The sequence below is a fragment of the Petromyzon marinus genome, chromosome 7 (genome assembly GCF_048934315.1).
Source record: "Petromyzon marinus isolate PM22_M1 ecotype Great Lakes invasive population chromosome 7, UKy_Petmar_22M1.pri1.0, whole genome shotgun sequence".
Taxonomy (NCBI): domain Eukaryota; kingdom Metazoa; phylum Chordata; class Hyperoartia; order Petromyzontiformes; family Petromyzontidae; genus Petromyzon; species Petromyzon marinus.
Window position 1 is genome coordinate 454,394 of NC_133673.1, and position 20,764 is coordinate 475,157.

Here is a 20,764-nt window from a genome sequence, read left to right on the forward strand (position 1 = left end):
GTCAACGTAGTCAATAGGATCGGCATCCATGAAGAGAGTAGAGCGAGATTCTCTGCTGTTGACTTTTATACATAAAACAACAAATTGATAATAAGGTGCAATCACGGAAAAGTGAAACTTAACTCTTCCATATGCACGTTGAATGTGTACTCACCTGAAAAATAATAACAAACGCCAACCGACCAGCCAGAATTATCCAATATGTCTTGGTGTACTGGTAGGGGTGATCAGACCAGGGTGGCTCTAGATAGTCCCTGAACCTGAAAAATATACCAATATTAATTTTAACAAAAAAACATTCCAATTCAATCACATTTCAACCGAGCATTCGTGGCAAAGTAAGCAATTCACTCTACTTTAATATTCACAGCAGAACTTAATAAGACAACACTTTGGCAACGTTAAAATTGTATATCTATTATAGCCCTTCCATTAAATGGTCTCTGCAACAGCATTAGGATTCATTTCGTTTCCCTTAAAGCTGGAATTACTTATACTATTCATCTGAAATAAGTAAGAATATATTGTGAATTGATAAAATAGGGTGTGAAGTATTTTATTGATGCAGCTTCTGTTTATACAATTTCCTCGACACGATGACAAGGAACGTGTACTTAAAACTCAAGATTATGTTCACGATGGATATTCCACATTCCTGTGGTGGATGCCAGTACCTCCGAAAGACAATAATTTTCTTCCCACAAAGTGGTACCATCTGTAGGCCACCGTCCGAGGGATAGGCCGAGCTGCACTTAGACTAGGATTTACATTCAGAAACCTCCGATTGTGACACGAGCATTTTTTTAGAGTGCCACCAAACGGGTAAATACATTTGGCATTAGCGTTTTAACACACTAGAATTTCGGCGGCCTAAGTGCTGTGGGGGGCTTCACGCCTCGCCTGTCGCCCCCACTTATGTCCTCTTCTCCCCCTCCCCCCCAATATGTGCAGATAATACTAACTATTGTATATAGGGTGTGTAGGCATATTTGCCTACGAAATAAAATTCTTTTTTTGGGTCGACAAATTTTGTAAACGTGTAGGATCAACTTTTTACCCCCACATCTGGAGATGCGGGTGGGGGAGAGGTTCACATTCTATAACTTTTTGATTCAGGCCTTCTGAAAGGCTTTTATAATTTAGTTGACAAATGGAACACCGTGATTTTATTATAAAAAGATGCTTTGCAATTGTGCAACACTGCTGTATTTGGAAAACCGTATTTGCAATCTGGCATATACAGTCTGCTCTACTATAACACGGTAGTTACCTTCTTGAAGAACACCGCATTATGGTAAAATCACGTTGTAATAAATAATATACTAGCAGGAAGTACCTGGCGTTGCCCGGGGGGAAATATATTTAAAAACTTCTCTCAAAAACATAACATGTACATACACAAATACGAAGCTATTGTGAAAGCCCGGCGTTCCGTTTGTCCATATATCCATCAACACAATTATAAGAGGCTTTCAGAAGTCCTGAATCGAAAAGTAATATAAAGTGATCTAAAAGGTTTCCGAAAATTGTCGACCTCCTACCCCCCCCCCCCCCCCCCGTCAAAAAATATTTTTACCCCCCCCTAGGCATATATACCGAAACACCCTACATACAAAAGAGTAGTATCTCGTGACTCTATAGTAGTATCTGGCATTACTGTAGTATCTGGCTCTATAGTAGTATCTACTGACTCTGCAGTTGCATCTACTGACTGTACAGTATTTATCAACTGAGCATAGTAGTAGCTACTGACTGTATAGTAGTTACTGCTGACTGTAGTAGTAACTACTGACCGTAGCAGTATCTACTGATCCTACAGTAGCATCTACTGACCGTAGTAGTATCTACTGATCCTACAGTAGTATCTACCAACTCTATAGTAGTAACTACTAACTCTATAGTCGTATCTGCTAACTCTATAGTAGTATCTGCTGACTCTATAGCAGTATCTGCTGACTCTATAGTCGTATCTACTGACTCTGCAGCAGTCTATACTGAATGTAGTGGAATCTACTGACTGTAGTATTATCTACTGACTATAGTAGTATCTATTGACTCTACGGTAGTATCTACTGACTCTATAATAGTATCTTCCGACTCTATAGTCATATCTACCGACTCTTCAGTAGCATGTAATGACTATAGTAGTACCTACTGAATCTATAGTAGTATCTGTTGACTCCATAGTAGTATATACTGACTATAGTAGTAACTACTAACTCCATAGTAGTATCTGCTGACTCTATAGCAGTATCTGCATACTCTATAGCAGTATCTGCTGACTATAGCAGTATCTACTGACTATAGGCATATCTACCGACTCTGCAGCAGTATATACTGACTATAGTTGTATCTACTGACTGGAGTATTATCTACTGACTCTATAATAGTTTCTACCGACTCTACGGTAGTATCTACCGACTCTATGTAGTATCTACCGACTCTATAGTAGTAACTATTGACTATAGTAGTATCCACTGATTATACAGAGGTTTTTTTAAAAGATGGACCCAATTTCAAAGCTGTATATTTCACGATGGCAACATGTTACTACAAACGGTTTAATGAGTTATCAAATTTACTAGCCATTTTATAAATGCTCCATGTGCCCTCCACCTGCTGTACGGACATCAAGACGATAGTTGAATTCGTCCCAAACGCCTCTCTTCTCACATTTTCCTCTGAGGTGCGTGGTCGCCCTGTGCTCTTCCCCTTACATAAACATCCTGTTTCCTCAAATTGTCGGTACCAACGACGAATGCTCTTTGACATTGGCGGATCAATGCCAAAACGCCATTGAAATGCACGCTGCATTGCAATTATGGATTCGGAATTGCTGAACTGCAGAACGCCTTGTGTTGCGGGGTCACCATCTTGTGAATGACTGAGGCTAGGGGCTGTTCCTGCGCTGAGAGAGACATCTAGCAGTAATCATTTAAAACTCTATTCCCCGCCCTTTCAAGTGGTAAGAGTTTCATTCATAGGCGGTTCGTGGTTGCAGATATATAACGATTTCAAATCGGGTCCATAACTTTTAAACACCCTGTAGTACTAACTACGAACTCTACAGCAGTATCTACTGAATCAATAGCAGCATCTGACTGTAGTAGTATTTACTGCGATAGTAGTATCTACTGACAGTAGTATCTACTAAATCTACAGTAGTATCTACTGACTCTATAGGAGTATCTACTGAATGTAGTAGGATCTACTGACTGTAGTGTAGTGAGTCCAACTGAGTCGCAGACGTTATTCTTTAAAGGCAACACATTTATTGTAACACGTATATACAAAGAGGTAACTGCCCCTTTACCAGATAGAGTCTAGGGTGGTGACCCACCCAGCTAACTACACTATACGTAAGAGTTACAGCTACGAAGGGTCGGACCCTCACTAAGGTCACGGCCACGTGTTGATGGCTTGTAGGACGTAGAGCTTCCAGCTTGTCGACATGGAGCTTCCAGCTTGTAGAACGAAGAGACCCCGGTCCCTCTTAGGGACCCACCTTATATCCCCCCGGGTTGGGGTCTGCTCCATCCTCAGCCCAGCCCGCCTTCTTGAGCCTTCTAGCTCCCTCTTGATCCCTCTCGAAAGCTCTCCTTGGACACGTGATCACCCCCTAGCCCCCCCCCCCCCCCCCCCCCCACCTGGGGCCTCCTCTGTGGACAATCCAGATCACGTGTCTACGGGGTCAACCAGAGTGCCATGGCCCGGGGCAACCTGTCCCTGGGCTGACACTCTCCCGCTCCCCCTAGTGGGAGCCCGCACTACACACTATGCGTGGTGCTTGCGCTATCCCAGCACTCACCAAGCGCCGCTAGGGCTGGTACTACCCCGACCTGGTGCTGTCCGCGACGTAAGTACATTGCATGCCACGGCCTTCCCGGGCCGGCACCAAAGAGTGACATCCCCGATGTTACGACAGTAGTATCTACTGACTGTAGCAGTATTTACTGACTGTAGTGGTATCTACTGACTGCAGTAGTATCTCCTCACTCAATAGTAGTATCTTCCGACTCTATAGTAGTATCAACCAACTCTACAGTAGTAAATACTGACTCTACAGTAGTATCTAATGACTAGAGTAGTATTTACTGAATCTATAGTTGTATCTATTGACTCTAAAGTAGTATCAACTGACAATAGTAGTAACTATTACCGTTAAAGTAGTGTCTGCTGACTATAGCAGTATCTGCTGACTCTATAGCAGTAGCTATTGACTCTATAGTCGTATCTACCGACTCTACAGTAGTATATACTGACTGTAGAATCTACTGACTATATAGTATATACTGACTATATAGTAGTATCCACTGACTATAGAAGTAACTAACTCTACAGTAGTATCTGCTGACTCCATAGTAGTATCTGCATACTCTATAGCAGTATCTGCTGATTATAGCAGTATCTACTGACTCTCTAGTCGTATATACTGACTCTGCAGGAGTATATACTGACAATAGTGGTATCTACTGACTGTAGTATTATCTACTGACTATAGTAGTATCTATCGACTCTACGGTAGTATCTACTGACTCTATAGTATCTTCCGACTCTATAGTCATATCTACCAACTCTTCAGTAGTATGTAATGACTATAGTAGTACCTACTGAATCTATAGTAGCATCTATTGACTCTATAGTAGTATCTACTGACTATAATAGTAACCACTAACTCTATAGTAGTATCTGCTGACTCCATAGCAGTATGTACTGACTCTATGGTAGCATCTACCGACTCTGCAGTACTACAGTGAGGGAAAAAGTATTTGATCCCCTGCTGATTTTGTAAGTTTGCCCACTGACAAAGAAATGATCAGTCTATCATGGTAGGTTTATTTGAACAGTGAGAGACAGAATAACAACAAAATCCAGAAAAACGCATGTCAAAAATTTTATGAATTTATTTGCATTGTAATGAGGGAAATAAGTATTTGACCCCTCTGCAAAACATGACTTAGTACTTGGTGGCAAAACGCTTGTTGGCAATCACAGAGGTCAGACGTTTCTTGTAGTTGGCCACCAGGTTTGCACACATCTCAGGAGGGATTTTGTCCCACTCCTCTTTGCAGATCTTCTCCAAGTCATTAAGGTTTCGAGGCTGATGTTTGGCAACTCGAACCTTCAGCTCCCTCCACAGATTTTCTATGGGATTAAGGTCTGGAGACTGGCTAGGCCACTCCAGGACCTTAATGTGCTTCTTCTTGAGCCACACCTTTGTTGCCTTGGCCGTGTGTTTTGGGTCATTGTCATGCTGGAATACCCATCCACGACCCATTTTCAATGCCCTGGCTGAGGGAAGGAGGTTCTCACCCTAGATTTGACGGTACATGGCCCCGTCCATCGTCCCTTTGATGCGGTGAAGTTGTCCTGTCCCCTTAGCAGAAAAACACCCCCAAAGAATAATGTTTCCACCTCCATGTTTGACGGTGGGAATGGTGTTCTTGGGGTCATAGGCAGCATTCCTCCTCCTCCAAACACGGCGAGTTGAGTTGATGCCAAAGAGCTCCATATTGGTCTCATTTGACCACAACACTTTCACCCACTTGTCCTCTGAATCATTCAGATGTTCATTGGCAAACTTCAGACAGGCATGTATATGTGCTTTCTTGAGCAGGGGGACCTTGCGGGCGCTGCAGGATTTCAGTCCTTCACGGCGTAGTGTGTTACCAATTGTTTTCTTGGCGACTATGATCCCAGCTGCCTTGAGATCATTGACAAGATCCTCCCGTGTAGTTCTGGGCTGATTCCTTACCGTTCTCATGGTCATTGCAACTCCACGAGGTGAGATCTTGCACGGAGCCCCAGGCCGAGGGAGATTGACAGTTTTTTGTGATTCTTCCATTTGCGAATAATCGCACCAACTGTTGTCACCTTCTCACCAAGCTGCTTGTCAATGGTCTTGTAGCCCATTCCAGCCTTGTGTAGGTCTATAATCTTGTCCCTGACATCCTTGGAGAGCTCTTTGGTCTTGACCATGGTGAAGAGTTTGGAATCTGATTGATTGATTGCTTCTGTGGACAGGTGCCTTTTAGCACACTCTTAAAGGGAGTGCTCCTAATCTCAGCTTGTTACCTGTATACAAGACACCTGGGAGCCAGAATTATTTCTGATTGAGAGGGGGTCAAATACTTATTTCCCTCAATAAAATGCAAATCAATTTATAACATTTTTGACATGCGTTTTTCTGGATTTTGTTGTTGTTATTCTGTCTCTCACTGTTCAAATAAACCTACCATTAAAATTATAGACAGATCATTTCTTTGTCAGTGGGCAAACGTACAAAATCAGCAGGGGATCAAATACTTTTTTCCCTCACTGTATCTCCCGAATTTACAGTAGTTTCTACTGACTGCAGTAGTTTCTACCGACCCTATAATAGTATATATCGACTCTATAACAGTAGCTACTAACTTTACAGTAGTATATACTGACTATAGCAGTAGCTACTAACTCTACAGTAGGGTAATGAGAGAGCGCAATCTAAGGGACGACGAGGGGAATTTGCATAGTCACCGCTGGGTAAATACTCAATCAGATGGTAGGGTTCCATCTGGGCCAAAGGTAACGGGCAGAGCTAGTGGGTATGTACAGGAACCTTCGGGAAGGTTCCTGTACATACCGCTGGAGGCGGAACTTGCTCCGCCGACCGGAATATAAGGAGAGGCAGTGGGAGGACTCGAGGTCGGTGTGGGAAGCCTGGAGTCCGGACTGCATCATCGCCTACCTCTACTCATCACCGGCCATGTGGTGGGCTCTGTCAGCGAAGCATTCTCTCCTCCCAGCGCGCCGCCAGCCAGCGGCGAGCGTGGAGAGAGAGAGACACGCCGCAACGGTGGAAGAGGGAAAGCGCGCGTCACGGCAGTAGAGAGAGAGGGAAGCCATCCGGAGAGAGAGAGCGGAGCTGTGCAGTAGTTAATAAAAAGGACGCCAGTCAACAGTTGTCATGGAAGTGCTTTATTACAACTGGAGTCAGAAGTGGTCCTTCTACAGACAAGGGAGTACAACTGAAAGCGAAATGTCCAAGCATCTCAAGAAGAAGAGCCCACCTGTGGCATCTTCTGACGACAACGAGGCAGGGACCCAGGACCTGCCGACCCCGGGATCCATGATCCCGGTTACAGGAACCATGGCTGGTGAAATCACCATGTCAGAGACGGATGGCGCAGCTGCGGCATCTTCGTCACAATGGGCAGAGGACAGCTGGAAACAGGTGGCGGAGCAGCTGGACTCGCTCCAGACGGTGCTTCTCCAGCTGGTGTCGCTTGTCGCGTCGTCTATGGTGACGGGGCCCCCACAGAAGGGTTTGCCGAGGGGTGATGAGCAGAGGCTTTGGGATGGAACCTCGGAGGGTCCCCCTGCGGAGTCGACGGTCGCCATTGCAGGCGCGGGAGAGCTGTCTGCCATTACACACGCTATGTAGACCACGCGTCAGGATGCCGCCATCTTGCGCGGCGCTGTTGAGGCATGGTTGGAGTCTGCCATTTCTGTGGAGCCGCGTGGTGTGCAGCCGGTGGAGGCTGCTGCTGTTGGACGGAACGGAGCAGGGCTCAGTCGTCGTCTTCCTCAAGTCAAGGAATTCGTCGCTGCAGGCGTCGATTTGAGCGCTTTCACTTGGCGCTTCGAGGCGGCGTTCCCGTCAGTGCACTGGTCGGAGGAAGAGGCGTTGGTCGCTTTGCCGACCGTTTTGGATGACGACGCGCTGGCGGTATTTCGATCGATTCCTCCTGAGAAGAAAACGTTGAAAGATGTGTAGGCGGAAATGGCAAAGGTCTATGAACCGCCTTCTAATACTCAACGAAAGTTCATGCAGCGTAGGCGGGGGAGTTCCGAAACCCCCCTTGCCTACCGTAGCGCTTTGATGGTGTTGGCTGTGGCCGCCTACCCCGATGTCAAGCAAGAAGTCCTCGACTCGCTGATGATGGGAAGAATGCTGGCTTTGGCAAGGAACATGGGGGTGGTTCTGCCTGCTTGCGGTCATTAGCCGCAGACGTCTCGATGGGCCGCCAGATGCCTGAACGTGCACGAGAACCTACAATGTTGGACGCAGATGGCTGCATGGACGGGTGATCCTGTTCGCGACGGTGAGCCAAAGGGTTGGTCGCCAGCAAAAGCCGTCCACAATCCAGACAATGCGCCTGCGGGGGGTGATTTTGCGGTGGCTGTTCCTCGTTGGGATCGACGTCGGGGCAACGTTCAACGTTGCTGGGGGTTCAACGGCCCACGTCGGGGTGACGACGGGGCAGTTCGCCGGCCGCTGTCACATGCTTCAGGTGTGGCCGGTTTGGCCACTTCCGCCTGCTGCTCCGGCTCTGACTCCTTTGCCGACGGCCCAACATCTTCCCATGCAGCTGCCGAGCCCCTGACTGCTACTGCTGCTGACGCCGACCCTGCACGATCCAGCCCAGCAGCGACGGACTCCACCACCCTTCCGCTGACCGCCCTGACTTCTGCCTACCCGACCCATGCAAGGCTGGACACGGATGCAAGGGATGGTCCGGCGTCGCGGACCCGTTCAAAGATGCCCCGATATCGTTAATGTTCATATGTGCCTTTGCCTGTGTTGGATATTCACCTTACTTCCTTGTTCTTGTATTCATGGTCGTTCATGAACTCTTCTTTGTACGTGTGCTCTTGTGCTCGTTGCCACCTGGGTTATGTCGCTCTCCCATTACTTGTTCGGGTTCATTCATAGCCGGGATGGCTAGTCTTTTCATTACGGGGGGGGGGGGGGGGGGGAGGGGTGATGTAATGGGAGAGCGCCATCTAAGGGAAGACGAGGGGTAATTGCATAGTCACCACTGGGTAACTAATACCCAATCAGACGGTAGGGTTCCATCTGGGCCAAAGGTACGGGAACCTTTGGGAAGGTTCCACAAGGGGGCGTGGCTGGAGGCGGAGCTTGCTTCGCCGACCGGAATATAAGGAGAGGCAGTGGGAGGACTCGAGGTCGGTGTGGGAAGCCTGGAGTCCGGACTGCATCATCGCCTACCTCTACTCATCACCGGCCATGTGGCGGGCTCTGTCAGCGAAGCCTTCTCTCCTCCCAGCGCGCCACCGGCCAGCGGCGAGTGTGGAGAGAGAGAGAGACGCGCCGCGACGATGGAAGAGGGAGAGCCCGTGTCACGGCAGTAGAGAGAGAGGGAAGCCATCCTGAGAGAGAGAGCGGAGCTGTGCAATAGTTAATAAAAAGGATGTCAGTCAACAGTTGTCGTGGAAGTGTTTTATTATAGTAGTACATACTGACTATAGCAGTAGCTACTAACTCTATAGTAGTATATACTGACTGTAGTAGTATCTACTATCACTACAGTAGTATATACTGACTGTAGTTATATCTACTATCACTACAGTAGTATATACTGACTGTGGTACTAGCTACTATCACTACAGTAGTATATACTGACTGTAGTACTATCTACTATCACTACAGTAGTATATACTGACTGTAATACTATCACTACAGGAGTATATACTGACTGTAGCACTATCTACTTTCACTACGGTAGTATATACTGACTGTAGTGCTATCTACTATCACTACGGTAGTATATACTGACTATATAGTAGTATCTACTATTACTACAGTAGTATATACTGAATAGTAGTATCTACTATAACTACAGTAGTATATACTGACTATATAGTATCTACTATCACTACAGTAGTATATACTGACTGTAGTAGTATCTACTATCACTACATTAGTATATACTGACTATATAGTCGTATCTACTATCATTACAGTAGTATATACTGACTGTAGTAGTGTCTACTATCATTACAGTAGTATATACTGACTGTAGTAGTATCTACTAACTCGACAGTAGTATATACTGATTGTAGTAGTATCTACTAACTCTACAGTAGTATATACTGACTCTATAGGAGTATATACTAACTCTACAGTAGTATTTACCTACTCTACAGCAGTAGCTACCGACTCTATAGTCATATATACCGACTCTATAATAGTATATATCGACTCTGCAGTACTAAGTTAATAGTGCCGTGGTGAGGCCTAGTCCCGTGCAGAGACCCCGGCCTTGCCGAGATTGCCCAGCCGGCCGAGGTGGCACCATCCCCCCACCTGCTCTACAGTAGTATGTACTGACTATAGTAGTATCTAAAGTAGTATCTGCACACATTGGGGTGGGGGGGGAGAAGAGGACATCACACTGTGAAGAATTTACCTCAGCGTTGTGTATTTTTTTTGCATTTATTACATGAATGATAATTTTTCCCCTCCCCCACCGATCGCGTGTGTGCGTTGCTATAGGAACCACGAGTCAGCGTTCTTGCGCATGCGTAAATGCGTGCTTTGGTGTGCGCTCAGCGTAGTAATATAATAATACATAGGAATAAATGGTTAATTGAACTACTTTACATTTGACAGATGGGAAAAATAAATCGCGATTTGTCGGTTGGTGGGCTTATCACGTCGTACGTGTGTAGTTTGTTCAAACGTAAAGCCAGTAGTTAAATGCGTCACAAGGTGTGTCCACACACATACAGACAGACAAACAGCCAAAACATGACCTTTATAGGGAAGAAGGGTAGCGCATAGTCTGCAATAACGCGTTAGATGCATATGAAGGCTGAGCAAAGATTGAGGTGCGTAGGTAGCATCTAGAAGCACCCAGCAGCATCCCCCCTGCCGAGGCAGCTGTACAACCGCTTATTCCGTCTCACGCGACGTAGTTCTGTTCCCTCAATCGCATTATATCCAATTCGCATCCACTTTATAAAAAATGTGTTCCCTCATACATTTATCGCGTTATATCCAATTCGCGTTATGAAAACATACGTTATAGGAGAATGGACTGTATATACAAATGTTAATATAAAATAAAGCAATGTTTTTATTTCCTTCAGGTTATATCGTGAATCAGAATTTTTGCTGTTAAATTTTCTATTCAGGTTAAATTTCTCACCCTAACACAGCCACCTTGCTCACCGAGCTCGAGGTTTTTGCTTTGCAATCTCCCATCAACATGCTAATCTCTCACATTAACATAGCCACCATAGAGGCCGCTCAACGATCTTACATTATCATGCTAATTTTTACTGGGCAGCCCTTTGATTGGTGGGAAAACCCACCACCGTCGTGGTCGCTGCCCATCATTTACATTAACGTTGGCTGCTGACATTTTGGCTATGCCTATTTCAAACCTTTATAAACAGTTTACCTTTAGAAGCTAACTCCCTCTCCCTGATGTTGAACGCTTGTGTCGCAATAGAAATGTCATAGTTTTTGGTTATTTTCTTTGAACCTATCTACGTGACTTTACCGAAAGACCCAAAGAATATGAATTTCTGCAGTCACGAAAGCTTTAAGTCAAGAGTAAAATTTTCTCTCAAGAAAAACTCAATACAAAAACGCAATGAAGTACAGAACCTATACGTTATATTTAATATCCTCCACAATTACCAGAATTATTTGTACCTGCACAGTGTGTAGTTGCTCTCGATTATAATGCCTGGTGCGTAGTCTGACACATTGAAGTAAGACAATGTGTAGTTGACGTAGCCTCTCAGCGATCCATCAGGACTGTAGAAGTACATGTAGATCAGCCGTGGCACAAAATCTGAAGTCAGGGCAATGACTAGGGCCTGCAACATGAACACAAGAGTAGATTACATGAGAATCGAGAGAGAACAGGTATGCAAAAAATGCTCACCATACACACAAATCCACAGTACAGGAGATCCTTGTATATGGCCGGTTTATCTTTCATTGTTTTGACCGATCGTAGGCAACCTCTTTGTATATCAATTTAGCTATTGCAGGGGTTAGTTTTGGCCTTTTGTGGGTATACTGTACCCGGAATTACGGTATCATTGGCTGATACTGTGGGGTGGGGCGGTGCGGGGTGGGCGAGACAGTCGATGGCACCTCAACCTTTGCAGTGCAAGAATTTCGCCGACAGAAATAAAGACCCCCATATAGCCTATTAACAGACTGTTGGGGCAAATGCTGTTAGCAAGCACCTATTATGGCTGGCACAGAACACAAAGGGATGGGTGGCCAGCACTACGCCCGGGTCCCGCTTTTGTCTCCCAAGTGGCGACATTTACACATCGCAGTGGGTACTCATTTAAGGCTGAACCGAGCTAGAGGAGGCCCAAGACTGGTTCAAATCATCGTCAATGGTCTTTGGGCGAGAGCAGGAATCAAACTCGGGTCTCCGGGTTCCTAGCGCAGCACGATAACTGTAGCACTACCGCTCCCCAATCACGCACAGACACACACACATGACATTGACTTCTCCAAGACGGAGGTTCTTTGCAAACCAACCGGCTACCATGAGAGATTCGTTCATGAGGCCATTCACATATACAAGCACAGAGACAATTTCAACCGAGAAGATGGATTCTGGCTTAGTAACCATTGGAAAGATGTTTTAAACCATTTACGTTCTTAATTAATTGTATTTTACAATGACCTTCAGACCGCAGCTCTTTCACCAGCATTGACTCTTAATACCTCTCACACCACGGTTAATGGTATGGTTTACAACATGGAGTATAATAGCGCCTCGCAGCTGTCTCTCTCCCCCTCCTCTGTTCCGACCTTGGATGAACTCGTCCGTCTGAACGGGGCCCGTAGCTATCCGTGTTGCTAAAGTTGAGGGTAAGAATCCACCCATTTTTTCGCCATATAGCATTGTGATATATAACGACTTATTGTTGGTAGCTTAGCTGATTGGAGAACATAGAGTTTATTGATAACATTAAGGTAATTTATATTTTAGTTTTTTATTGGTTCACTATATAGTATTCATTATACATTGTATTGTATACCCAGTTACTGTGAATAGCTCAGATGTGTAGACATTGACTTCAACATAGCCATTTCTGTGACCAGTCACTAGCTAATCACTCAGTTATTTAATGCTAAATTCGCCTAGTTATTTCAATGCTAAATTCTCTTGTTTGATTTGTACTAGGTGCCTTGGTGAATGTGTATGCTCTGACTTTAAACATAGCTATTTCTGTGACCAGTTACAAGCTAATGACTCAGCTATTTCAATGCTAAATTCTATGCTAATTCCTTTGTCAAGGGGTGCCTCTGCAGATGTGTATGCTTTAACTTAGCTATTTCAATGCTAAATTCTATGCTAATTCCTTTGTCAAGGGGTGCCTCTGCGGATGTGTATGCTTTAACTTTAACATAGCCATTTCTGTGACCAGTCACAAGCTAATCACTCGGCCATTTCAATGCTAAATTATATGCTAATTCCTTTGTCAAGGCGCTTTGTTTCTTCTGACACAGCTTAAAGGTCGTGATCTGAACGTGGCTTTTTTCACTCCAGCGCTGTCCTACCAGACAGTCTCGTCCCTTCACCTGATGAAGGCCGCTTGTGTTGTGGCCGAAACGTCGTGAGAATATTATTGTGTTATTTTATTTTATCAATTTATTATTTTATTCTCATTCTACGTGACTTTACCGAAAGAACCAAAGAAGACACACACACCCGCTTTGGGTGATCATCATGGGTAAGAACAGTATTCAGTATTTATACTCCTATTTATTGTTTAAGAATGTTTTTGTAAAGGGTCTTTGTGTTTATTTGAATTTTTTTATGTTTTGTTTGTTTGTAATACAACGCAGTACTTATTTCAATTGTGATGACTATTTTTGGTTACCGTTTACCGAAATTCATTATTGAGGTAAGGCTATCGCAGTTTTGGATTTCCCGGCACTTTACATGAATGTAACCCCTGCGATATTCAAGGGTCTCCTGTAATGTAGCCCGTATTTTTTCTTGCGTACTTTGCTATTTATATTCCAATTGTGCCATCGGTCTCATATTTAGAATTGTATTTTTTGGAACTCCCATAGTAAACAGGAGATTGCCCTTTTCATAATAAAGGTGTTTGGGTTAGATCGCGTTATTAATAAATGTGTCGTAACCCTCCACCACCCGACACGGCCAATCAGCAAAAAAGTGTCACGTTGACAAAAGACAAAATAGTTCACTACTTTAGCCCACCGGTGTGTTGAAGAGTGAATCCACAACATTTACAGTTTAAGTACGACTTTCCGCTGGTAATTACATCCAGCATCATCGGCAATTCGCCAGAATGGTGAAGCCCTCGCTTGCTCCCTCATATCCCAGAACTGTTGCCTGATAAAATAATATATCAGATACCCTTTTAAACAAGATGGTCTATTTCGAGGGATTAACCCTGGTGAAATAGTCTATTCTATAACGCTACATGTTGTTTTCATAATGCGAATTGGACATAACGCAATTAATGTATTAGGGGACACATTTTTTTATAACGCGGATTAAAATGTACTACTATATTTACCCAAGAATGTCAGTGTGTAATGCGCGTGACGTCACTCCACGTCGACCAGCCCCCCTCATTAGTAATCATGAACAGGTTCCGTCCTCCATTAATAATAATTAGGAGGTGACGTCACTCCACATGGAGGGTGCAAGGCGCATCAGCGTCAACTTATAACCCTCACTACAAAGGCAGAACCCTCACGTCATGCGATCTCCGTAACGCTATTGAGACATAGAAGTAAAAAGGACGTCATGATGAACAAGGGATTATAACTATTAAATGAAATAGGTCTGTGTCACCACGCCTTTACAAATTGCACACGAATGGATGCAATGAATATCACGTCGCGGTCTGCTTTTCGCTTGCAAGTTTCAGATTTACTGCAATACACCCGTCCTTGGACAGGCAAAAAGCTAGTTGGATGTAATGCCTGTGAGTGAATGGAACTACGACACGCGAGTAGCAATAAGCGGTTGTAGCGGCTAACTCGATGTGGCATTGCACATGGGAGCGGGATGCTGCTGGATGCTTCTAGATGCTACCCACGTGCCTCAGTCTTTGTACAGCCTTCATACGCATCTCACGTGTTATCACAGACTGTGCTTAACCCTATGTTACATATTATTTACCATAATACGATTTTTCCATAACGCAGTGTTCTTCAGGAACACAACTAGCGCTTTATAGAACAGACTGCACCTTAATCCATAGCAAAAAATGAAGTACTGCTTCTTAGGCATACGAGGCAGTGCTAGTGATCTACGGCATGAAGAGCAGTGGAGGCTGCCTAGTATGCACAGTTGCAAGTGGCGTGCCACTTAAAATTGAGCTCTGAAACATTTACTTATACAATTTATTTTCCTTTAAAGGAGTTCATAAATACAAAGTTGGCATTTCAAATTTAACTCAGATAGACTCAAAATTAATTAACCCCAAAAATGCCCACGCAAATTAATTGTACATATCGGCATCTCAGTGGCTGAATCAAACCACTCCCATGGAGTTTCACAAAGGTCGCTCTGATTTCTGCCCTGGCTATTAACAGATACAGACATCCTTCCTCTGACACATCCGTCAATCAATGAATCTTTATATTACGTGCCAATGTCGCCCTCAGTAAAATAGGCATCAGTGTACATCACATCTCAGAATTTTAACTATAAAAGTAAACCAGATATAGAAAGCACGGGAATTTGATTTAGATTTGTTAACCGTACATATATTGGCAATGCAAATGTAAAAATGCATTTTCGGATCATATAATTGTTTATTATATTCATATAACATGAGCAGAATTATCATGGAAAATGATGGGGTTTTTTTACATGGTTGTGGTGAGCACTCACATTAATGATCACTGCCAGCTTGGCTACTCCATTCAAGATGACGTACCATGTACCTGCAATACACAACATGTAAACCCACTCAATAAACATGCGTAGAGCACATGCACTTCAAACGAGGTGAATAAGTTAAATATGCATACCACATGAAAGCCACATTCATCACCAGCCTTTGCAGGATATAAACCCAGACTTAACAACTGAGGTATCAAACTTGATTTGGAGCTTTCGTGGCTGCAGGAATTACTCTTTGGTTTTTTCGGTAAAGTCACGTAGAAAGAGAAAATAATAAATTAAATAATTGCATACGACGGTTCTATTGCAACACAAGCAATCATCATCAGGTACAAATGAAAGAGAAAACAAACCTAGTAAACTTAGAAATATAATGCAATACAACACAGAGAGTCGGCTAACATAACAGTCAACACCTTACCTGGTTGATTACATTCTTCCAAAGATTGCTACATTTGAGAAAGAGACAAAACACAGACACGGAGACACATAGACAGACACATAAGCAGAGAGAGATAACACAGAGACACACAGAGAGAGGCACACACATAGGCACACAGAGAAACAACACCTCTGTGTCGAGGCCTTAAATAGAGAGATAGAGAGAGAGGGTGCAGAGAGAGAGAGGGGGGGGGGTAAAGAAATTAGCATGTCAATGAGAGATTTAGTAAAATTTATAAATGCAATGCAACACAAAGACTCTGTGTTGCATTGCATTTCCAAATTTGTGTGTTTTCTCTCTCTTTGTCTCCCCTCGTGCTGTTGCTCTATTATTTCCTGCAGTCACGAAAACTCCAAATCTCTCATTGACATGCCCATTTCTCTTTCTACGTGACTTTACCGAAAAAAAACAAAGAGTAACTGAGGTATCATACATACATATATACACACACTATGTAGAAATATATATCCGTAGATTTAAATTATTATTGAACTGCCATTTGCCAAACTATTTCCGGACATGAAGGCCAACCCAAGCCCCTTTGGCGGTTGCTCATGATGGCCTAGCAGCATAAACGTTACGATTTTAAGTTGTCATGTACACGATGCAGCATCCTATCCTCTTACTTTTCAATACATTGTGTTTCAATACTGTCTGCCGTATTTTTTAATCTGGGTTATTTTTTGTTCCTAACCTTGTTTCAAATACCTTCTTAAATTGGTATTTTTTACAATACGTTAACACTTTTTCAACTGTTTACTTCATGTTGTACTCCAGTAACTTTGGTTATTCAGTACCTTTCCGTTCATTCTCACGCACACTCGTGCGGCTAAAATCGGCAGGTGATAAAGAGGAAGAGAAACTTCGCCCATCATTTAACGATTTATGGAGCATTTATTTACGTACCCATTCTGTGGCACATCGTTTAGTCATTTACCAAGCCTACTATTAACAGAGGCACTTGGAAGTCTTAAAATTATTTTCGGTAAAATGACTTACCAATGTCCTTGGCTCTCACGGCTGTGGGTCGCCGCAGTTCTGTCACAAACTTTTTCCCGTCCAGACGAATCTCAATTACGTTGTTCAACAACGCAAAGAAGGGTGCCAGTGGAAAGGAGGCCACAAACAGTGTGACGAAGCCAAACTGGATCACTGGAAACACAGCACAAGGCAAACATGAGGGATGCAGAAAGCCCGCAATTCTAATTGTATGGAAACATGTTTATGCATTACTCAACAAAAATATCAGCAGTTCCTGAAGAAGTGCATTGTGGTCCTCTTGGGTCACCCTAAACGTTAATTGTGAGCAAATATGACCGATTTACAGGTACGGTATTTTGGTGGTGACCTAAGACTGAACCATAATACACATATTCAGGAACTGCTGATGGCTTTTTTTATAATGAACAAAGGCTGAGTGATTTTTACATGTGTTTGTGTGGTTTGAAAGTTACAGTTTCCAGGCCTGCACTATTGTTTCTTTAAACAAGGGGCTAATTAAAAAAATGAATCATTTGTTTTTTTGGCATTTCGAATTTAACTCGGATCGACTGAAAATGAAAAAACATGGTTTTGATCGTTTTTTTCTCATCCTCTACACATTTGATGAATACATTTTTCTAGCTTTGTGGGAATTCTAGGTCCAGGCTTAATCTGGTCAAGAAAACACAAGGTCTGCCATATTATTAATTGTAAAAAAACATCACTTAAATTAAAATCACCGAACAAGGAACTGAAGATGTATCCACTGGCAGAGCCAGTGGGGGGGGGGGGGGGGGGGGGGGGTGGTGGAGGGTGGTACGTGCCCTCCTAATGATCCGATCGAAATCTCTAATTTCGATCGGATCACTTTTTCGAATCATTGGGGTTTATTAGTAATAAATCGGCATTTTGCGACCCCCACTGCCACTGTGTAGCATATTATTATGTGCCAGAGACTCTATGAGATGATAGGACAATAGTCCGAGTCCATAATTGGCAATAAGTAACGGCAAATCAGTTATAAGTGACTCATAGAATTGTGCGCAGTTGCGTATATAGTACACGACTTCCCTAAAGGCATACCTTCAGCGAGCGCGATGCCGATCACACACGGTTCGAAATCGACCCTCGATCGATGGCTGCGCCATCGCCGCACACGCATCGAATAAAAAGCAAGGGACAAGTCCTTACTCACTAACATCTCCTATCATTTTTCATTGCTGGAGGGGATGCCCCCCCTTTCTGAAAATCCTGGCTCCGCCATTGGATGTATCCACACAAATAATATACTGTCAAAAAAGTAGAGGTCATGTCAGAACCATGAGCAATTACAATTTATGTGGGTCAAAGATAGAGTTGAACATCTTGAAGTGGTTCTTGTATACAATATACCGTACATATGTGTACAAGCATTATGACATTGTTTGCTGGTTTTCTGTGATAGGAGCTTTTTGGCTTTCACCTGCCTACAGATCGTCTTTGTGGAAAGGGTCCCCATATCACAATTGGTATTGTGGCACCAATGTTTCTTTAAGTATTTATTTTTGTTCATAATATTACTACATTGACATAGCTGTCAATCCATACGGTTTACACGTATTCTTGTACAGGGAAATACGGCGATCAGCCGTTTCAATACGGGGAAATTGTTTTGTCTATGTGTTTGTGTTTCTCCCTTGTGATGAGACTTTGTAGGATGAACTTTGACATGCATAAGAGCACGGAGTGACTAATAGGTCTGAATTGGTATGTAATAAGATAGGCACTGATAAGGGGTTACCAGGTATGCATTGAATACATCAGAGTCAGAATTAGAAATGTAGATTTCTAGTTTTGCTTAAAAATACAGATTAAAGTTTTCCGAGTGTGAATTTGTTCTTCTTAGCTGATTAACGCAGTTGTATTTTACCTTACTTGTCTTAGCAACTACCTTGGGCACCAGTTTTAATGCATATGAGAATGCATTGAATCATTGATGATGTGAACCTCATGCACGATACATGCATTGAATAATTGATTCATATAGCAGCAACGTTTGTGAGAATACTGCGGGTGACATTGCAGCTATTGCTGTAGATCAATAACTGATAACGTGAAGGTGTATTGGATACCACCTGGTGTATGTAAGTCATTTTGATTACCCATTTCCATGTATTCTGGATTGAGCCCAGTGAATGGCTCCAGCTCATAGTCCTTGCATCCTAATTCCATCCCATCCTCTTCCTTTAGGTGGCTCGCCTTTTTGTGGTGATCCTTCTTGTGCAGATAGCGGCAGAGCTTCTTAATTTTTCTGTTCAGAAGAGCGGGGATAGCCAAACCTACACTGAAGCTAAGCTTAGAGGGTGCAACTTTACAACATGCAACGTTTTGTAACTCAAATGTTGCACAATATAGCGTTATTTGTTTTACTTTGTTGCTTTTTTTGTACACATTCCAATGTTACCATTCTGACCCTGATTACAGTTACAAAGCATCGTTTTGGGGATTAAATTATGCACTCTGGTTCAGAACGGTCATAAAATTATGCCAAAATTTGCAACCTGCATTTTAAAAACACATTTTGTATACACATTCACGCAACGACCTTTTATTTGAATATAGTTGCAATAAAGAATAAATAATACATGAAGTTGGTGGAATTTTTTTGAGATTTCTGGTCAAATATTTTTTATTGCAAAAGTGCACACGCAGAGTTCATACTCACGGGATGCCAACCTCAAACAGGTTGTTTTGGAGGAGCTGTTTTCCCAGCATGATGATACAGAGCTGCAGGGCAAGCTCCTGAAGACATCCACCTGGGGCACACTGTGGACAGCATACACCACTCAGTGGGTGTTCATCAGAAATAATATCTTCAAGGAAGAATTTTCGTCTAGATTTTGCCAGTGCTATAAGTGATAGTTACATATATAAATATAACCAGAACTCACTCCATCCGCAGCTTTTTTTTAGAGAATCACAGTTTGGTTATGGGAGCTTACCCTGGTTAATACTGTGGTGTATATTAACCATAAAAAGTTATTGCATCTGATTCACAGTCGATGTTAAAGATCCAAGGACATTCGAAGAAGAGTAGGCCCATTTGTGTGCCGGCATCATGGTCCACGTTTGAAAGTGATTTACTCAACTAGGAAACACACCATTCGTCACCCTCTGCTGCAAAATAACCTAGCAGGACCCCCCCGCCCCCCGGCATCCCACTGACTCGGGGAATCTTAACTTGGTAAGCAAGTGTAATGACAATAATAATACTGATAGCGGGCACAAGGAGCTTGTATTTGGAGTATTTGGCTGCTATAAATTTCCACATGATAAACCACTTCGTTGGGCTATAATTTGGGGCCAGGTTACTTCTGAAAAAGAGCTGTATAGCTTAGTGGGCCTAACCTGGTAAAAAAAAAAGTTTAACTTGCACGTGAACCTTAAACACGCTGTGCCACTGTCCTATGTTTGATTATACACGCATGACCGCATCATTCATTATTATTAATTCTTAATTTTAAAAAACTAAAGTTTAGTTTAATTTTAGCAACACACTGGATTGAGACTGCATATGGCCTTTTGTAACTCTACTAAAGTGATTCGTGAGGCACACAGTAACATTTTGTAATGTTATTTATTATGGACATAAATGTATGTGCCAATGTTTATACAGTCTCAAGGTTGAGTTCAACTGCATTAT

The 20,764-nt window shown here is 43.2% G+C and overlaps 1 protein-coding gene across 1 annotated transcript in view; it reads right to left on the minus strand.

Moving 5' to 3' along the window:
- Positions 1-20,764, minus strand: part of LOC116939820 (anoctamin-1-like) — a 68,017-nt gene that overhangs the window by 5,449 nt on the left and 41,804 nt on the right. The window contains exons 20-25 of the mRNA XM_032948652.2: positions 19,787-19,887; positions 19,224-19,372; positions 17,101-17,253; positions 15,648-15,700; positions 11,447-11,613; positions 155-260 (exon numbers count right to left, since the gene is read on the minus strand). Coding sequence (XP_032804543.2) covers positions 155-260; positions 11,447-11,613; positions 15,648-15,700; positions 17,101-17,253; positions 19,224-19,372; positions 19,787-19,887 — 729 coding nt within the window. The remainder of the gene's footprint in view (positions 1-154; positions 261-11,446; positions 11,614-15,647; positions 15,701-17,100; positions 17,254-19,223; positions 19,373-19,786; positions 19,888-20,764) is intronic.